Below are 18,934 nucleotides of genomic sequence, written 5' to 3' on the forward strand. Positions count from 1 at the left end.
TTGTCTAGAAATGCAATTACCTAACTGTGCGCGATCCCGCGGTGGCTAATCATTTTTTGGCAGCGAGTCAATTTATGGCACAACACCGGCTCGGGTTTCTCCTCCTCCTCCCTCTTTTCTTCTCCAACCTGTCGCTGGGCTGAGGCTCCATCACTTCCTAAATTGATCTTACTTGAACCTTCACTACCAAACAACTGTGAGATTTTAACACATGTGCCAGCATCAGCCTGAAGGGACAGTTTCTTTTTTAGTCGAATTTTCTCCGCTCCTCCTTTCCGTTTTTTGTTCTCCATTTTGTAAAGCTCGTCTGTCTGTTTACTGAGATTCACAAACAACTGGCGGGTGCATCAGACCTCTGGCTATTGGTCCAGCCCAGAGTGTATTATTACCAATTGGCCAATCCACCAACTTTTACGAGGCGTCGCGTGGGGCGGCGCGGGCAAGTTGTCCGCAACAACTAGAGGCCAGGAAAAAAAAAAAAAAAAAAAAAAAAAAGACACCGGCCCATAAAAGATGAAAGGGTCGGCCCAGCGGGCAGTTGCCCGCTATGCCCTATGGTCAGTCCAGCACTGGGTGGTGATGAGCTACGATGTAGCCACAGCTGCCCTGGGGCGCACTGACAGAGGCGAGGCTGCCGAGCACAGGCGTCACCGGTCCCTCCGACCACCACCAGCAGGCAACGTGGGTTAAGTGTCTTGCCCAAGGACACAACGACAGCGACAGACTGAGCGGGCTCAAACCTGCAACCTTCCGATTACGGGGCGAGCACTTATCTCCTGTGCCACCGTCGTAATGACTTAAAGCTAATTTATTTCTCCCAATTTTTTAATGTTTTTTTAATAACTGTTTATGGTTGTTGTGAACGCCTTGTGATTTCTGTGTGGAGGCGCTTCCTTCTCATTCTACTCTGCGCCACCTGGTGTTTTCTCACAAAACAACATGCTTGTTTGAATTACCGTAACTCTCCAAAGGTTTGTGCAATCAGAAGAATTCGAATGGGCTTTACTAGAAGAGAAGTTGCACGCTTAAGATCACTTAGTGTTATTACGGTAAACTCGGTAAAGCTACCGGAGAGTACCTCACTCACCCATGGTGCTGAGTGAGACAGCCACCATCATTAATGTTGCTGTAACAGCACTATCAAAGGGACAAACATGGAAAAGAACCAAATGTGCACCTCTGTTAGCTGAACTTTAACTTCAGCTCCCATAACAATTTTAGCAAACAGTTGTTTTTGTGGGACTTGTAAATCCAAATCATTCTTTCGAGAGAATTTCCTCCACCTCTCCTTGCTGCAACGTCTAGTTTAAGTCACGTGCTCTCTGATTAGGTCTGAGAGGGGAGCGTGCCTGGGTCTGTGCTGTTGATTGGTTGGGATTATAGTATTAAGCTACCTGATTGGCTAAAATAAAAAAGGAAAGAACACACACATCTGTCGATAGATATGTTTCATTATTGAATTATCGTCCAGCTCCAGTACATACCTAAGTCATTGCAAGCAAGCGGTATTTTTGTAGTAAGACCTTAGCTATGGATGCCCGTTAGGCAGGGTTTTTCCAGGCTCAAACTGAGGCAGAGGTGGTCTAATGAGCTTTGAAAGAAAAGCGTCTGGACTTCTTTGAGTTGCATGAAGACGTTTCACCTCTCATCCGAGAGGCTTCTTCAGTTCTAAGGTCAAATGGTGGAGAGTCCCAGATTTAAACTCAGTGGGAGTTTCCCCCCGAAGAGGGAACAAAAGACCCCCTGATGATCTTCTACATAAACACATGAGCCAAGGTGTGAGGGTGGGTGTGGGTCCTATTCAGCCAGAGTTTCGGGTGAGCTCATTGTGAAGCCTGGCCGAACCTGCAACCTGTTAAAATCTAATCTCAGCTCGGCAGTGACCTAAAATACATAAATATAATTTTACTTACCGAAAAAAATGAAGTGGAGACTCCTTGGATGCTCTATTAGTGCAATTAATGCCACAGCAAGTCATTTTGTCCAACAATTGCACAAATAATATCCAAACAAGAATACACAAACACAGAGACTCAAAATCCCGGAGCAGTTTCCAGGCCAGGCCGAGGCTCTACTGAGGCCTTTCCCCGGAGCTAGCTCTGTGGTCACGTGGGTCTGATGCTCATTAATTATACAGAATTTTAGGCTTTTAATACACTTAAACAGAAGAGTGAGAAAAAAATCCACCCCCCTCAGAGTTGTCATGAGTGTAAACTAGATCATTTAAACCAAAAACATGTTCTGGTACCAGGCTGTAAACATGTTTATTTCTGCTGTGAAATTGGTGTTTTTAACATGGGAGTCAATGAGGATTTGCTTGCTTCTGACACCAGCCCCTAGTGGATGAGGGTGGAACTGCAATTTTTGGTACTTCCGGGATTGCTTCAATTTTTGAGCCGCATTGTGGGGGCTTGAGCTGGAGGCGGCCGCCACGCTAATTTGAATGCTGGAAAAACCGTGCCATTGGGGTAAAAAATCCCTGAGAGCACAACCTCCATCTAAATATCAAGTAGATCAGACTGGCAACAAGCGAAGAGATAAATGTGTACAGCAACAACGTTTATGCATGGTGAACGTTTTGTAGCCGTTTGTTACAAATCAGTAAATGTCTTTTGTCCTCACAGGTTCCCATAGAGGGAAACACGGTGTCTAATATGGAGTCAGAGTATTTTAGACATGATTTTTTATGGTTACATTGTGAAACCGCATCATCGAATTCATGTTCAACGACATTTCCGTAGATTAACAGTAAAAACTACACACTGACTCATTAAGTGGAGTTCTAGTGAGGATTCCATGTAAAGTTTTATAAATGAGGCCCCTGGTGATTAATGGGCTACTTGATGAGCTGCTGAGTGTGTTGGAGCAGGGAAACACCTAAAACATGTTTGGCCAGGACCGGTCTAGTGTGAGTGTCGCTTCCACCCTGCAGAAAGTCAAGTGATGCTCTAACTTTAGGCCCTCTGCTTCCCTCTGCTCAGCCTCTTATTTCTTTTTCCCTCCCCCTCCCTTTCTTCCCCTCTCCTGCTCCTCCAGTTGAGTCGAGGGGAGAGTGTTGGCAGTGCCAGGGACTCCTCCTCCTCCACCTCCTCCCTCCTCCAGGCTAGCCAACAGCCTGGTTTCCGCTCGCAGCCCAGCCTGGACCGAAGGGAAACTTCAACAGATAGAGTGGGATGGGGGGGCAATGGGGAGCAGAGGGAGGCGGGAGGAGGGGGTATACCCGGGTATTCCCTTGGCGGTCGCTCCTACCCCTCCTTCTCTGATCCCACCGTCCTATCAGAGGTCACATCACGATCTTCCAGCTCCACACACACCTCTGCAGGGGCTGTCCCCGTCTACGAGGCAACCACCACCTCAGCCAGCTTCAAGAGCCTAGCCAATCAGACGCCGCCACCTCACCACCCCTCACGCAATGGGAGCCTATCCTACGACAGCTTGCTAACTGGTGGGGAGGACTTAGAGAAAGGCGGGGGGGTTGGTCCAGCAGCCCCTGAGCTTCCTGCTGGGAGACCCTGTACACCAGCAGCAGGTGGCTACAGCTCCCCGTTCCTGTCACAACAGAGAGAGGCTGACCTGCAGTCCCAGTCCTCCCAGTCCCCCCGTCATCACCACCACCGCCCCTCTCATCACCACCACCACCACCACCATCACCACCACCACCCCTTCGTTCATCGTTCCTCTTCTTCCACGTCTTCTTCTCCACCGCCCCCCCCTGAAAGAGAGTGCCTGCTGGGGGAACCCCACCCCACTGCTCATATCCTACCTGCCAATCAAAGCTCGTCAGTCCCCCCTCCCCCACACCACCACCACCATCACCATCACTCCCATCACCACCACTCTTCCTCCTCATCCTCCACTGCTCGCCCTCCTCGTTTTGCTCCTACCCACCATGCCTACCCCTATCGTACTCGCTCCACAGACACCCCCATGGGCTCCTCCCCCACAGCCCACCCACCCCACTCCCCACACCCCCCACCACTCGGCAAGTCACTGTCTTACTCCAGTGCGGCGGCTGCCGAAATGCAGTACCGGCTGATCCGCAAGGCGGCTGCGTCAGCTGGAGCAAATGCAGCAGGTGTGGGAGGAGGAGTTCAAGCCCCAAAGTGAGTATGAGCTTTGCCTTTTGCCAGGATGATTGCTTTGCTGCTAACACTGACACCCACCTGCCCGCCTGACCGATGCTCCTTCTGCTCCTCCTCTGCTCCCCTCCTTCCAGATTTCCTGTGAGTTGCTCCTTCTTCTCCCTTTGCTTCCCTCCCACTCGTTCGGTGTTGTGTGTGTGACGCCTTGTTGTCCTCGGCATGTTTTGTGTTTCCTCCCATTAGCGGTTCCTCCAGTAGACCTACTGGAGGATTTCATACATAAACATGTGGTCGAGTTTAGCTTTGGTTAGATGATGTCAGGAGGAGGAAGGTGGACACAACCACAGTCCAGATTCCTGACTGATCTGAGAACCCAGACGAAAGTGTGAGCTGGACATCTGGGTCGTAGCATCTCCACAGCTGTTGGATGAAGAGAGCAGACTGGTCCAAGTGGGACAAACTACAAGCGCTGGTCATAAAATTAGCATATCATGACAAATGACGTGTCAGAGTCCCTCTGGTTTTCTGTGGGCTGTTTGGATCAGGACAAGATTTTCTTTAAGTAGGTTCTGGAAACATCTGAATGGTCTGTAATGTATACGAGGGAACGTGTGGAACGTTGTCCAGAACCACCAGCATGTGTGCTCTGTAGATGGTTTCTTTTCTGCATGACCTCTGTACTCCACCAGTGTCGTTGAGTCTTGATGTGATGGTGAGCATGTTTTCTGTTTGTCATGTTTAAAGCTGCTAGTTTACAGAACAAGCTAGGATTGGAACTCCGTCACGAACACCCACACCTCCCCTCAGGTATCCTCCCCGAGATGCTTCTGCCGGAGCCGGAAGTCTGCAATGCCAGAGGAAAAGAGAGGGCACTAAACACCAGTCTCTGTTTTCTAGGTCCAAACGTCTTTTGTTGTTCGCGACTTCAGAAGGTGTTTTTCTGTTTGGGACTCTGGTACTTTGTCCTAAAGTGGTAGCAGCCGGCTGTTTCTCCCCCTCCGTTAATGAGCGGAGAACCTCTCACACCCGTGGTGTTCTGTTGCTAAATGCGTGAGTTTGTGATGCGTGGAGGACCCAGGGAAGTGCGGCGGATCGGTGAAACCGACAACCGGGTGGTCCAATAGTTGCATTTGGTGGAGATTTTGAAATGTGTGAGAACCGCTTTATTCATTTTTTTAATCTCCACATTATATTTATAGCTATATTGTGTTAGAACGTTGATAAGAGGCATGAAAAACTGTTTCAAACTCATTTGCTTTCCAAATTTGCCATTGGACCATCCGAGGAGTCTAGAAGATAAGATTAATCCACACTAGTTTACTCCAGATTATAATACTCTAAATTAGATTAGCCTAGATTAGAATACTCTATATTATCCCAGACTAGATTACTCTAGATTAGATTACTCTAGATGATATTACCCCTAACTAGATTACACTTGACTAGATTACTCTAGACAAGATTTTTCTATACTAACCAGATTAGATTACCCTAGATTAGACTACTCCTGACTAGATTACTCTGGATTACATTAATGCAGATTAGATTACTCTGGATTACATTAATGCAGATTAGATTACTCTAAACTCGATTACTGGACTAGATAACTACAGTAGATTAGATTACTCCAGACTAGAATACCCTAAATTAGATTATTCTAGATTAGATTACTCCAGACTAGATTGGTTCAGAATACATAACTCTAGACTTGATCACTCCAGAGTAGGTAACTCTAGATTAGATTAATCCAGACTAATTACTTTAGACAAGATTTTTCTGTACTACATAACTTGAGATTAGATTACCCTAGATTAGACTACTCCTGACTAGATTACTCTGGATTACATTAATGCAGATTAGATTACTCTAAACTCGATTACTGGACTAGATAACTACAGTAGATTAGATTATTCCAGACTAGATTGGTTCAGAATACATAACTCTAGACTTGATCACTCCCGAGTAGATAACTCTAGATTAGATTAAACCAGATTAGATGACTCTAGATTACTCTGAAGTCATCTAATCTGGGGTAATGTACAGTGGGGTTCAAAAGCTTGGGCGGCCTTGTTAATCTTCATGATTTTCCTGTAGAAATCGTCGGTTGTTACGATAAAACATTTCAGTTAAATATATAGGAGACACACGGTGATGTTTTCCAGTTAATCCAGTTATGAGAACGTGTTTAAGAGAGCCAATTGTAAGTCTCTGAAGAGCAGCAACACGTGGTCTCAGAACAACTCTCACACGAGCTGAAAACAAAGATGGTTCACCATACTGGTTTAAGGTCTACTCTAGAATAGATTACTCTAAATTAGACAACTTGTCTATTTCATACTGGATTACGCTAGAATAGATTACTTGAGACTGGATTACTCTAGATTAGGTTACTCTAGACTAGTTTACTCTAAATTAGACACCTTGTTTAGATTACTTCATAGTGGATTACTCGATTAATCGAGACTGGATTAAATAGATTACTTGAGACTGGATTACTCTAGATTAGGTTACTCTAGACTAGTTTACTCTAAATTAGACACCTTGTTTAGATTACTTCATAGTGGATTACTCGATTAATCGAGACTGGATTACTCTAGATTAGGTTACTCTAAATTAAAAAACTTGTCTAGATTACTTCATACTGGATTACTCTAGAGTAGATTACTCAAGACTGGATTACTCAAGGTTACTCTAGACTAGAAAACTTGTCTTGTGATTACTTCATACTGGATTATAGATTACTCAAGGTTACTCTAGTTTACTCTAAATTAGAAAATTCATCTAGATTACTTCATATTGGATTACTCTAGGTTACTCTGGAGTAGTTTAGTCTAAATTAGAAAACTCGTCTAGATTACTTCATACTGGATTACTCTAGAATAGGTTAATCGAGACTGGATTACTCTAGGTTACTCTAGTTTACTCTAAATTACAAAACGTGTCTAGATTGCTTCATACTGGATTACTCTAGAATAGATTACTCAAGGTTACTCTAGTTTACTCTAAATTAGAAAATTCGTTTAGATTACTTCATACTGGATTACTCTAGAATAATTACTTCAAAATAACACTTCAGAGGGGACAACTAGGAGCATTCAGATCCACACCTGTAGCTGGTCTGTGGCATATCTGATGTGGTGGAACTGATGTAGCACCTGATGGGTGATGCTTCTGGTGCTCCACTCGCTACAGACTGAAGGAGCCCCCCCCCCCCCCCCCCCATCACCCAGTCTGTGGTTCTAGCTCGTTTCAGTCCAGTGTTCTTTAGGTTTTCGGTCATCTCTGGCTTCCTTCGCTGATCCTTAACATGTTTGTTTTGTCGTTTTAAAACCAGGGATGAGCAGAACCAGATGAGACCTCTGAGTCGGACCAACAGCAGCCAACCCTTCACCATCACGTCCTCCTCTTGCTCTGCTCCTTCTTCCCCCTCCCACCCGTTCTCTACACCCGCCCTGTCCAGAGTGACCCATCCGAGTACGTCACTGATGCCAAGTCCTGCCCACGAGTCTCAGGGAGGTGAAGTGAAAAAGGTGACGGGGGTCGGGGGCACCACCTACGAGATCTCTGTGTGATTGGCTGCAGGACTCCGTAGAGATCCAGATTTGGAACGTTTTCTGCAATCTCTGACTGTTGAGTGAAAATGGACTGAACCACCTGGCTCCCCCAGACTAAACTAGACGATCTGTAGAGCCTGGAGTCATTGAGCTGGATCGATTTAGTGGTTTGATTCTTTGTTCCAACGCTGAAATGACTTGACCCTTCGACCAGACCGGGTTCAGGTTTAGGGAGGACCTGCTCAGCTTTGTCCACGTCTTTCATCAGCGAGACTGACATCTAAATAGATGGCGGAGCCAGATCGGAACACATTCCAGGGCTCTGACTGGTCAGACTGGTGAAATCCCAGTGAGTCCCTGTTACCTGTTCACCGGTCGGGGGTCCTGGGTGTAAATAGACCTGTTTGTACAGAATGATGTGTTTTTTTCCCCTAACAGGTGCTTTTATCAGACTGGTGCAGTGATCTGCTGAGCTTGGTTCTGGACCTCCACAGCGGGAGAACGACCAGGAACCTGTTTTTGTTCCTGGCGATGGGGCAGAAGTTCTAGACAACTCCTTCTTTGAGCAGCTGCCTTGAGAGATCAGTGTTTATTTCAGCCTGTTGATGCGATGTTTTTTATGAATTTGTACGGACATGTAGCTGAAAATCAAGTTACTACCGAGTGAAAGAAGCGGTGCGTTCAGGTGCATGCTTCAGGATGAGAAGATAAAAGCGCTCTGAGTGGTTGTGGTCTGAAAGGAGCCAGTTTTGGATCTGCTGTTTAAACCAAACCTTTGTTTACTGGAAATTTGAGTAAAATTATGAATATTAACAAAAATCTCATGAAATTGTATGAAAAGCCTAAAGGTCGGATTCCAGCAGCTGTGAGACGTGTGGCCAGCACCAGCCTCCCTGCTGCTGCGGTGTCGGGCGGCTCTGGGCTAACCCAGACATCTGGAACGTCTTTTATGCCTGAACTTATTCCAAGGAGAACAAAAACAAGCTAACGTCATCTCCTTTTTGACCTGACCCCATTGGTCCTGGTCTCGTCGCTGCCTTACTGGCCACGCGTGTTGCAGAGCGGCGGACGTGGGGATTTAACGCCACTTCCTGTGAGGTGGTGGTAGAGCGGTGGAGTCCCAGCTGTAATATATTTGTGTACAACAACGAGAGTAAAACACCAAACATTAAAATGGTAACTTCTATTGTCTGTTGCAGGAATGACAAAGTTCACATTATCAGAGACACGAACAGGAATGACACAAGTGAACATCAACATGACAGCAAATAAAACCATTCCAGAAACGGGCTTAGGGTCATCCATACTGACTACGGGAATGTTAGAGGGTCAGGACCACGTTTAGACAGCTGGATAACTCCAGACTAGGGTACTGAACTGCCTCGGTCCAGCTCTTCAGCTTCATCCAGACCTGAATGCAGTTAATAAGATCCGTGGACGACTCCAACTCCAAACCGGACCACATCTAAAATGTCTGCATGTGAAGCTCGGGACAGACGGGACTGAAATGTCGTTAAATGGGAGTTTTTTTTTAGATGAACATGGAGTTAGACTACGAACGCCAGCCCCCTCCACCTGAGGAGTCACAGCTGTGTAGACTTCTAGCAGCTCTCCAGGACCCTGGACCCCCACTGAGAGAGCCCAGGCCATCCCTGAACAGATGAGCTGAAAACAAAAAGTGAGGAGTTTCTAGAAGTCTAAGCTCTGAAACTGATGGTCTTATTTGTCCTTTTTAGATTCAGGCTCCTCCCACTGGGCATCAGTCCCAGGCTGTCCTGGCTCCTCCTCCTCAGGTACAGGTGGGAACTGGGATGAGCTCAGCTTGTCTCCTTTGTTCTTGCCAAGCTTCTTGGATTTCTGGTAGAGTTCGTTCAGGTTGAACTCTCGAATGATGTTCTCCTGGTGGAGAGAAAGCGGCAAGTTTCACCTGACTGGATAAAAACGGTGTGTGTCCGATGTGGATCCTAACCTCAGTGAAGCTCCAGGACACGGCTCGGCCCTTCTTATCAATCTGAGGGCGCCTCATCACCTCCTTCCCCCCCTGGAACAACACCAACGAGGGAAGCTGCTTGGACAGAGGAGACGTGGACACTTTGTACCTGCAGGTGAAGCGAAGCCCGTTCATATTCATCATCAATCCCTTCTAGTAAAGTAAAGGCTGACTAACATCAGGCCTACATCTGTGACACAGACCAACTCCCAGATGATTAGCCGAGGCAGCCATCTTGCTTTAATTTTCAGAGGTGAGAAAAGGTACATCAGGTTTTGTGTAAAACACGTAACGGACTCCTTAACTGCTCAGAGTAGCGAGCTTTCATCCTTCTTCCAGGACAGTGGAGATCATAAATCTGGTCATGTGGTAAGTAGCAGCTAGGCTGAGGGAGACGCCACACTGGGTCGGCCGAACAGCCATTTTCAGGAACGTTCGGAGTACCTGATTGAAGGTAGGTACTTGAAATGGCCCGGTGGAGTAGCTGGCTGGTTTTAGTAGCGTAGGAAATGACATCACCAGCAGTAGAAGAGCTGCAGGTGATGAAAATGGCACCGCTTTAAAACCGGCGTTACGAAACTCCAAACACCAAAAACTGAATCAAATCTGACGATTTCCCGACGATGGAAACGCACCACTGCATTTACTTTGCTCTGGGGACCCTTGAGCCAATCAGAAGAGGAGACGACATAGGCTCCCTAGAGTTGAGAGTAACGGGTTCTCGGTGCGGTTTCAGACCCTTGAGGTCATCTCCTGATAAACGGAGCAAAAACTAAAGTGGTGCATTTTTATTTTTGTTCAGGGAAGACGAGTTCAGCGTGAGTCTAACTGGCAACAGCCATGACACTTACGGAACAGGAGGGGAACCGTCACTCGTCTTCATTTTTAAATAATGCACCTTTAACCAGTGTAGACGTTTGTGCAACCCATCCAGTGGCCCACAGATGTGAAGTGGTGAACGGCTTGTACTTCATGTGCTGTAACCCTTCTAGGGTTCCACAACCCCCCAAAGTGCCCAACACACACGGGTGGTGCCCTGGGGCACTGCCACCACCGGTTCCTCCGACCACCAACACCAGACGGGGAGGGTGACGCGTCTCGCACAAGGACACAACGACTGACGGACTGAACAACACTCACTTCTTGGAGACCTCTCCGTAGCGTCCGATGTCCACCTTCCCAAACTTGAGACTGGCACAGTTGTACCTGGAGAGAAGAAGAGTGGAGTTGATGGTTGTGATGACTCAGACCCAAGAAGATCTTCATAACATCCTAAACGCGTCACACCAAAGCGTAACGACATGGTGGACGCTCATCTGGGACTGGGTTTGGATTTGTTTCTGCTGGGGAACAACAGAATTCTACCGTTTTGGTTCAGCTTCATGAACACAGCCGTCTCTGATCTGATGGTTGTTGGAGAAACCAGAAACGAACGAGTCGTGTGTTCAGCGTGTTGTTTGAGCCTCCTCTGGTAGGAGTTGTCTGCAGGAGACGGGTGGGAGTCTTACTTTAGTGACAGGTCAGCATACACCGAAGCGAACGACTGACACTCAGGAGACCAGTTGGCAAAAAACTCCACGATCCACGTCTCCCGTCCGTCTCGGTTCAGCTCATCCTGATCACACGAGAAGAATGCTGTGAGCGCCGACGGGACACGCAGCCTCACTGCTGCGGCACACTTTTACTTACATCAATGGTTTTGTCGCTGAAGTATTTGATGTACTCTGGTCCCATGTAGAGAGGCGGCTTACAGGTGATTAGAAACACTGGAACACACACATCAACACACCAGTTTAGACAACAGTTGGTCCGTAATGTTCCAACTCCTCTGGTTCCTCCGTCTCCAGCAGAACAACCTGCACCTCGTGACTGAAGCCTGAGCCTCACAGCGGCCGTGTGCTTAAAGTGGAAGTGCATCTTTTCCCTGGTGGGATTCTTGTGTTCGAGTAGGACCTTACCAACGGATGCCCATTAGGGTCAAAAGTCTCTGGGAGCACAATCTGCAGCAAAAGGGCAAGCACAGCAGACTCCCTTTCATCGCTGGCAACGAGTGAAGATGAATGACAAAGTTCAGTCACCGTTTGTTACGAGTCAGTAAATGCATTTTGTCCTCACGGGCTCCCGTAGAAGGGAACATGGAGTCTAATATGGCGCTCCCTTGTATTTTAGGTCCAATTTTTATGGCTCTACTTTATGGAAGCTGTCGATACGTTTCAACAACTGGGAATCCTTTAAAGGCTGAATATGGAGCACGGACACTCTGGTGTTCAGAGGTGGTATTGCAACAACACAACTCGTTTTCCAGCCTTCGGGATGTTGGTTCACCGGCCAAGCCCCCATAATTCTGCTATGAAAAGGAAGCCAACACGGAGACTGCAGTTCCACCCTCATCCACTAGGGGCTGGCAGCAGAAGTGACTCCCATTTTAAAAAATGCTGGTTTCACAGCAGAAATAAACGTGTTTACAGCCTGGTTCAAGAAACGTCTGTGGTTTAATAAATCTAGTTTACATTAACGACAACTCTGAGGGGGTGAATTACTACTCCTCTGTTTAAGTGGAAATAAATGCTTAAAAGTCTGAATAATTAATGAGCGTCAGAGCCACGTGACGTCATAGCTGGCTCCGGGGAAAGGCCTCCGCCTGAGCCTCACGCAACTAGATGTTCGGCCATTTTGACAGGGTTTCTTCTGTGTGTTTGGATGTTAATCATGGGATTAGTTGGGCAAAAGGACAAGATGGTCACTAACAGGCCATCCAAGCAGCTTCTGCTTTTGTTTTTTTGTCAGTATCTAAATTTATATGTCTGTACTTTATTTGGCTGGCTGAGCAGGGAAATGCTGTCATGTTACTACTTGGTCCAACATAAGAACCTGGAGCGGGTGCCCAGCTTCTCTTCTCTCCTGCCTGAGAACAGTTGCTGGAGCAGGAGGTCGGCTGTTCCCGTTTCCCGGGCGAGGCTGTAGTCATGCTGGTCATTGGTGGATTTCTGAGGGAGCCCACAGAAACACCACAGCTCTTTTGTTGACGCTCCTTCACTTTTGAGTCGCTCAACCTCATTTTTCTCGCTATTAGTTTGCTGGTTGAATGGAGGGAAATTCTGTGTGTTTACCACAACACTGCTTGGTCTAAGATGGGTTGAACTTTAACGTGCTGGTGTGGCTACTGGGTAAAGCAAACTAGAGCTAAAGATCTGACTGAGGCTATCAGGCTTCGCCGTTCCACCGCTGTGGTCTGCTGCGGTCGCCTCGGCTCTGGGCGCCGTGGGGTATCGACACAGCGGCAGACTCGTGGATCTTTGAACTAATGAATTAAAAATAAAAGCTGCACATTGTCTCTTCAACAAGGCCTTTTCCAAATGTACCCGCTGTACCTGCATTCCCAGCACAGGACTGGCCCTGTAAAAGGGCTGATGAACGTTTAATTCAGTTTTAAAACCTTTATAATAAATGAAAAGCTTAAAGCGGTTGTGTTGTTTGGATCTTGGCATGTTTGTTTGTCAAAAATAATAAAAATCACACCCAACACACCCGGAGACCACCCAGGGAAAACCAGGGCTTTGTGAGCCCAGAGCTGTCAGAGCTCCACTGACCTATGCAGAGCGTCAGGTAGAGGAGACCCATCCTGAGGTCCAGTCTGAAGAACAGGATCACATTGGCCACTTTGGAGAAGAGGAAGATGTTGCCCACATGCTGCTCCACAGTTACTGACACCAACAGACACAGAGACACGATCATGAAACAGCAGCAGGTCTGGTCTAAGGTCAACAGTCATTTCTGATTTCAAACCCATTACAACAGAACCATCGTTCAGGGGCGCTTCTTGGGCCCCTGTGCCCCCTGCTGGGGCGGGGGCACAGGGGCCCGGAGTCAGAACCAAGTCCTGAGGACTTTTTGAGATACGTGGAAACAAAGAATGTAAAGGCATTAATTTAAAGTTGAATAGATGCTGAGACTTAAGAGATGTCACTGAGAGACGTGTCATGTGACTCGGAAACCAACGGTAATACTCTTTCTAAAACGTCGTATTTTGAAACTTTATTGAAAAGCTGCTGTAGCTGAATTGTTGTTAGAAAGTTTGAAATGTCCCACTGACACAGGTCACCTCTAACCAAATTTAAGACGTTACTAAATCAACTGAAGCTCTTTCCTGTTTCAGAGCCTGACAACAACCCGTACTGCACACTGGAAGCGTCAGCGGCGGGAACGACGCTGCTTCAGACGGAACCGTTTCAAACCAGCCGCAGCGCCGCCGGCTTCAGACACGTCCCACGAGCGCCACACCGCTAAAGAGAGGATCGCTTCTATTTTTTACATGAGCCACTTCTGGGATGCATCAAGTTTCGCAGTTAACATACGGCTAGACAGGAAATCACACACGGTTTCAGTGTAAAAGCCCTGGTAATTTTCAAAATAAAAGTACTGCAGCGATGCAATTTCATAGAAATGAACGTGTGACCCAGGGCTGGGCAACAAATGGAAAATTTATCATTATCGAAATGTCCGACTTGAGAAACAACTGTCCCACGTCAATAAATTCAATAAAAACATGAAAAGATGTGTAGGTTAGTGTCCATGTCGCTTTAAGAAGCTGTACCTCCTGGAGTCACGTAAAACTCAGCGTGACACATGTGACAGCCCCATCTAGTGGACAACATTTGTTTCTGCGCACACCTGTAGCTATCGTCCACTTGTCGTTATTGAGGTGAAATCCTCAATATATGGTGATATTGGTTTGAGGCCATATCGTCCAGCCCTAGCGTGACCCAACGGCTCATGTACTCCCTGCATAGTTCCAGAAGTGCAGCGGTGTGTTTTTCATGGCTTTAATCCCGGCAGCAGAGAGGAACAACGTCATATACGACATCAAACCGCGATCTCATGCATGATCTCCTCTATCTGCTCTCACTGCATCATCTGCAGACATCATGGTCCATGGATACTCCTGTCTAGCATCATCTCTGTCCATCACCAAAGCAAACAAGGGTTCCGACACTATTTTGACCCTTTAAAACGGTGAAACACAAAAGGAGGGTTGTGACATCCAACACTAATCTGGATCAGACCAACCACCAGAGAGCTGTGAGCCACCTGACACCTGAGCCTGCACATGGTCATTCATCTGAATTTGGCTACCGTGGTACCTTCAGAGGCCACTCTTGAGGGTGAATGAATGGTGTTTGTTCACATGTACAGATATCTGGGCTTGTGATTGAAGATTTGGTCACCATCAAACCACATCCAGAGAATCTTGTGAAGAAGCTGAAGTCAAAACGGTTTTATTTTCAAAATAAGTTGTGTTTTTCTTTTAATGCAAAGAAGCGGCTGGTTGCAACATTTTTACCTGTGCCGGATTAAGGAGATATTTTATAGGGAGCCTAAGTCACGCCCACCCACTTCCGCACCACGGGTCTCCGGAAAAACGAATAAAAGAATGCAAGTCAACGGGGCTAAAAACGCTATTTTCATACCCCGCTTGTTTTGTGACATGGATTTCACATACAATGTCTGTGAACTTTAAAGACACATTCTGATACCAAGAACGTGTTTTTTTTAACGAGGGGAAACGCTATTTTAGGTTTAGTGTGAAAATAAGTCCAGGACTACAAATGCGCTTCACGAAAGTGACGTCATCGAACCAGAACAGGGCTGTAAGTTCAGCAAATCTCAAATCCTTCCTTCAGGAGGGAAGAGCCACCATAAATCTGGTCATGTGGTAAGCAGCAGCTACGCTAGAGGAGATTACGTGGTGACGTCACATCTGCGACGTGCCGAGGTCTAAGTTGTAGTCACGCTAGGGTTGTCACGGTGTGAAAATGTAACCTCACGGTTATTGTGACCAAAATTATCACGGTTTTCGGTATTATTGCGGTATTTTTTTTAAACGTGTTACATTTTCAGACAACTAAATAAACCCTGTATGTCAGGAAATATTGTCCTCAGTTTGTGTCTAAATTTGGCCTAAAATGTGTTATTTTGTAATTATGTTGTTTATTTGTTTACATTTTTCCCCTTTAGCCTTTAAAATACCAATATTTGCCCATAACTTCTTATTTTATGTCTGTTTGATGTCATCATTTAAAAATATTAGATCAGATGATACTCAGTACTCAAGTAGCCTTCTAATCAGATACTTTTTTACTCTTACTTGAGTAATAAACCCTATATCAGGAAAATATTGTCCTCGGTTTGTGTCCTTCCAGTGAGCTTTGCAGATGTGGGAAAATGTCATCAGGCAGTAATCGTTGTTAAATTCATAATTATTCTCGGAGAGAGACCAACTCTTATCTGCCCCTGGGAGCCCCGTAATGCATAGCGTCATTTCAACATGGCGGTGTCCGCGACACGGTTTATATGCAGGTAGCGGCGCTGCGGCTGCTTTATATAGCGACTCGTTGCGTTCTCCCTCAACCCAAATCCTCGGATCACGCATTTTAGCTAAAACGCTAACGTTAGCTTGCCTTGCGTTGACTGTAGAGTTGTGGGTGATGGTCACGCAGATGTGTCATGAGATTTGAAGCGTTGCTGCCTTTCACAGACACTTTTTCTGCTCGTGCTGCAAACAGGATTGCCGTCTTCTATCAGCTGTCCCTCGGCATTCTTCAAATATCCAGAAGATGCCCATACTTCCCACTTTGTCTTCTTTGAGGGATAATAAATGTCCTGAGCGCTGCCGTCTCCTCCTTTGGCCATTATTTCAGCTTTAGCTTCAAGAAAGTTTTGGTTGTAAACAACAAAGTGCGCATGTGCCGCCGGCAACTTCAGCAGATGATACGGTGGCTGGTAAGGGTCACCGCGCCTACGGTAATCCACCGAGATAATATATTTGTTAAAAAAACAAGACGGTTATTATTGTTGTCAACTTTTTTTTTACCAGGATTTACTGCTACACCGGTTACCATAACAACGCTAAGTCATGCTAATTACGAACTTTTACGAGCTGGTAAATCTCAAAGACCGTGACTGGTGTGGTTGAAGATCTCATTACTTTTCATTTAAATAGCAGTACAACGTGTGTGTGTGTGTGTGTGTGTGTTCCAGGGCGTAAGGCAAAGCGGGTTAGAAAATAGCGTTTTTAGCCCCGTTCAGGGACCCACAGACGACCGGAGAGGGAGGAGACTTAGGCTCCTATTTGACTTTGATCACTTTGACCTTGTGCACCATGCTGCTCTGAGGTTCATTACTAACTGTAGATTTCTGACTCACCACTGGTTACACGCTCAGGTGGCCTGCGTTAGCCAGCAGGAGGAGGACTGAAACATTTGCAGGATTGCTTGTTGCCTTCTGTCCCATTTACACTCACTGAACTTGGCAGAAGAGCTTTTGTCCACTCAGCAGCCTCGGTGCGGACCGACCTGAGGACTGGAAAAGGACTGGGCTAACTTCGTTGAGTGTTTTTAAATCTAAACTAAGAAATCTTGAGGCCCGCTCCATGATGTGTAACTGCTTACCATTTTTTATTGAACTTGAACCATTTAACTCCTTTTTTTTTATTGTGATTTAGCATGACGCTAGCTGCTGCCTATATTGACCAGGTTTTAAATCTCAAAAGGATTTTCTTCCCATTTAAATAAATAAATAATCCTAAGTGGCTGTTATGAGTAGTGAAGCATCGAGACTTTACCCTCAGAAATCCACTGTGAGGACCTCTGCCGCGGTTTTACTAAACCCGAGCAGAAACACCTGAATCACCTCTCCGACTGAAGATGAGATGTACTTACTTGCTCGTCGGTTCTTCATCATGACGATGGCACTGAGGAACATGAGAACTTCCACTTCTCTCTGAAAACAAACACTAGAATTACTAACCAGAGTTCCAGAATTCACACATCGGCTGCATTACTGCCCTCAGCTTTACGTTCAGTTCAGAGTGGAGATATTTGGTAGCCAACAGCATCAAAAGTGTGTTCTTCAATCCTTCACCCGAGAGCAAGTGTTGGTCCAACATCATGTTGGGTGGAGAAACGCTCCCAGGATTAAACATGTCATCTCACCACTCGTGTGTGTGTGTGTGTGTGTGTGTGTGTGTGTGTGTGCGTGTGTGTGTGTGATGCAGATTAACAAATGTGTCCAACAGAAGCATTTGGGTTCAACATGAACGTCTAACCGAGCCTTTAGCGGAGGTGTTCAATCCTGGTCCAGGAGGCCCGCCACCAAGCATGTTTAGTTGTTTATCTGCTTCAACACACCTGTTTTAACCATCATTACGGTTTTAACCAGCAAGTGACTGAAACGCTGCTGCAGAACCGGCTGAGCTGTACACCTGCGAGTCTGGTGCGTTCGAGCAGGGAAACATCTAAAACATGCTGGACAGTGACCAGGACTGGATTGCCTTCTTTTGTGATGGGGTCTGGAGTCATTCATAAAACAGAGCCAGGCCGGGTCCGGTCCACCCTAACACCGCTGGTTCAGCTACACTTCTTCCCACTGGTACAACCAAACCCAGCAAACGTCTCCACCAGCTCCAGGACAGCAGTAACAGAAAACCTGCAGCGCTCTCCTCTGTAACCAGTTAACCAGCTAGTTAACAGCGTGTGGTTTCTACAGACCCAGTCAAAGTCGCAGGAGTTTCCGTCCTCTCGCTGTGAAGACAAATGGTCGCAGACTCCAGGCGTTTTACGGACAGCTAGAAAAGCTAACGACATGAAAAAAGAGGCCACATAGTAAGGCTTCAGCAGCCACTTGTACACCTGCGGGAGGTGGTAGAGAAAAGCGAACAGCGGCGTCAACAAAGCCATGTTTGAACCAGCAGAAGCCGTTTATGAGTTAGCTCCTGCTATTTAATGACCCCGTTAGCTAGCTACCGAGCGACTAGCTTCTGTCTGTGCATCTGACCGGAAGTAGCACATTTAAAAGGAAAGCACTTAGTAGCCTACAAATATGTACTTTATATCTTTTTAATGCAAAGTGTTCCTGTTATAAAAATATTTTTAAAACTTATGTTATAAATTCGTATATATTTGTATTTTAAGAGGTTAGGCCTTTTTTTTCTCCTCTATGTTGATGAGTATGTTTTTTACTTTGAAAATCAAAAATGTTACTTCCTGTTTTGTGTCATTACACCATAGATATGTATATATAAACACTAGATGGCGACAGCGGGAGTCGACCAGGCGGCCATCTTACCTCGGGCAACAGATTCCTCCGCTCTCACTGGTAGCAGCTGAAAGGTGAGTGATCAGCTTTAACAAAAACACTCTTAACTCGATGAAATTTTAACGGATTTACAAGCGGTTTCCCTTGTTACAAACCTTAGAACACACGGGCTTGAGACAACATACTTGCACATGTTGAAAGTAACGCTTTTGCTT

The 18,934-nt window shown here is 46.3% G+C and overlaps 2 protein-coding genes across 2 annotated transcripts in view; one reads left to right on the forward strand and one right to left on the reverse strand.

The window, feature by feature from the left end:
* LOC107382360 (palmitoyltransferase ZDHHC5-A) overlaps positions 1 to 8,832 on the forward strand; it is a 28,247-nt gene extending 19,415 nt beyond the window's left edge. Inside the window, 2 exon segments of the mRNA XM_070553629.1 lie at positions 3,037 to 4,103; positions 7,417 to 8,832. Coding sequence (XP_070409730.1) covers positions 3,037 to 4,103; positions 7,417 to 7,654 — 1,305 coding nt within the window. The 3' untranslated portion in view covers positions 7,655 to 8,832.
* LOC107382362 (thioredoxin-related transmembrane protein 2-B-like) lies at positions 8,805 to 18,550 on the reverse strand. Its single transcript, XM_015954479.3, has 8 exons — positions 18,173 to 18,550; positions 17,345 to 17,405; positions 13,217 to 13,330; positions 11,316 to 11,392; positions 11,135 to 11,241; positions 10,767 to 10,832; positions 9,606 to 9,735; positions 8,805 to 9,535 (listed from the first exon to the last, which is right to left on the reverse strand). The coding sequence occupies exons 1-8, from the start codon at positions 18,359 to 18,361 to the stop codon at positions 9,356 to 9,358; spliced, it is 924 nt and encodes a 307-aa protein (XP_015809965.3). The 5' UTR covers positions 18,362 to 18,550; the 3' UTR covers positions 8,805 to 9,355.
* Positions 18,551 to 18,934: the final 384 nt, after the last annotated feature.

Source organism: Nothobranchius furzeri, chromosome 7, assembly GCF_043380555.1.
Source record: "Nothobranchius furzeri strain GRZ-AD chromosome 7, NfurGRZ-RIMD1, whole genome shotgun sequence".
Classification (NCBI taxonomy): Eukaryota; Metazoa; Chordata; class Actinopteri; order Cyprinodontiformes; family Nothobranchiidae; genus Nothobranchius; species Nothobranchius furzeri.

Bases quoted from the DNA above. Each gene is read 5' to 3' on its own strand.
- LOC107382362 (XM_015954479.3), bottom strand. From the start codon at position 18,361: ATGGCTTTGTTGACGCCGCTGTTCGCTTTTCTCTACCACCTCCCGCAG. The intron at 11,393-13,216 runs GTCAGTGGAGCT...TGTGTGTTCCAG, and splicing joins CTACCTGACGCTCTGCATAG to TGTTTCTAATCACCTGTAAG. The intron at 9,736-10,766 runs GTGAGTGTTGTT...CTTCACCTGCAG, and splicing joins TACGGAGAGGTCTCCAAGAA to GTACAAAGTGTCCACGTCTC.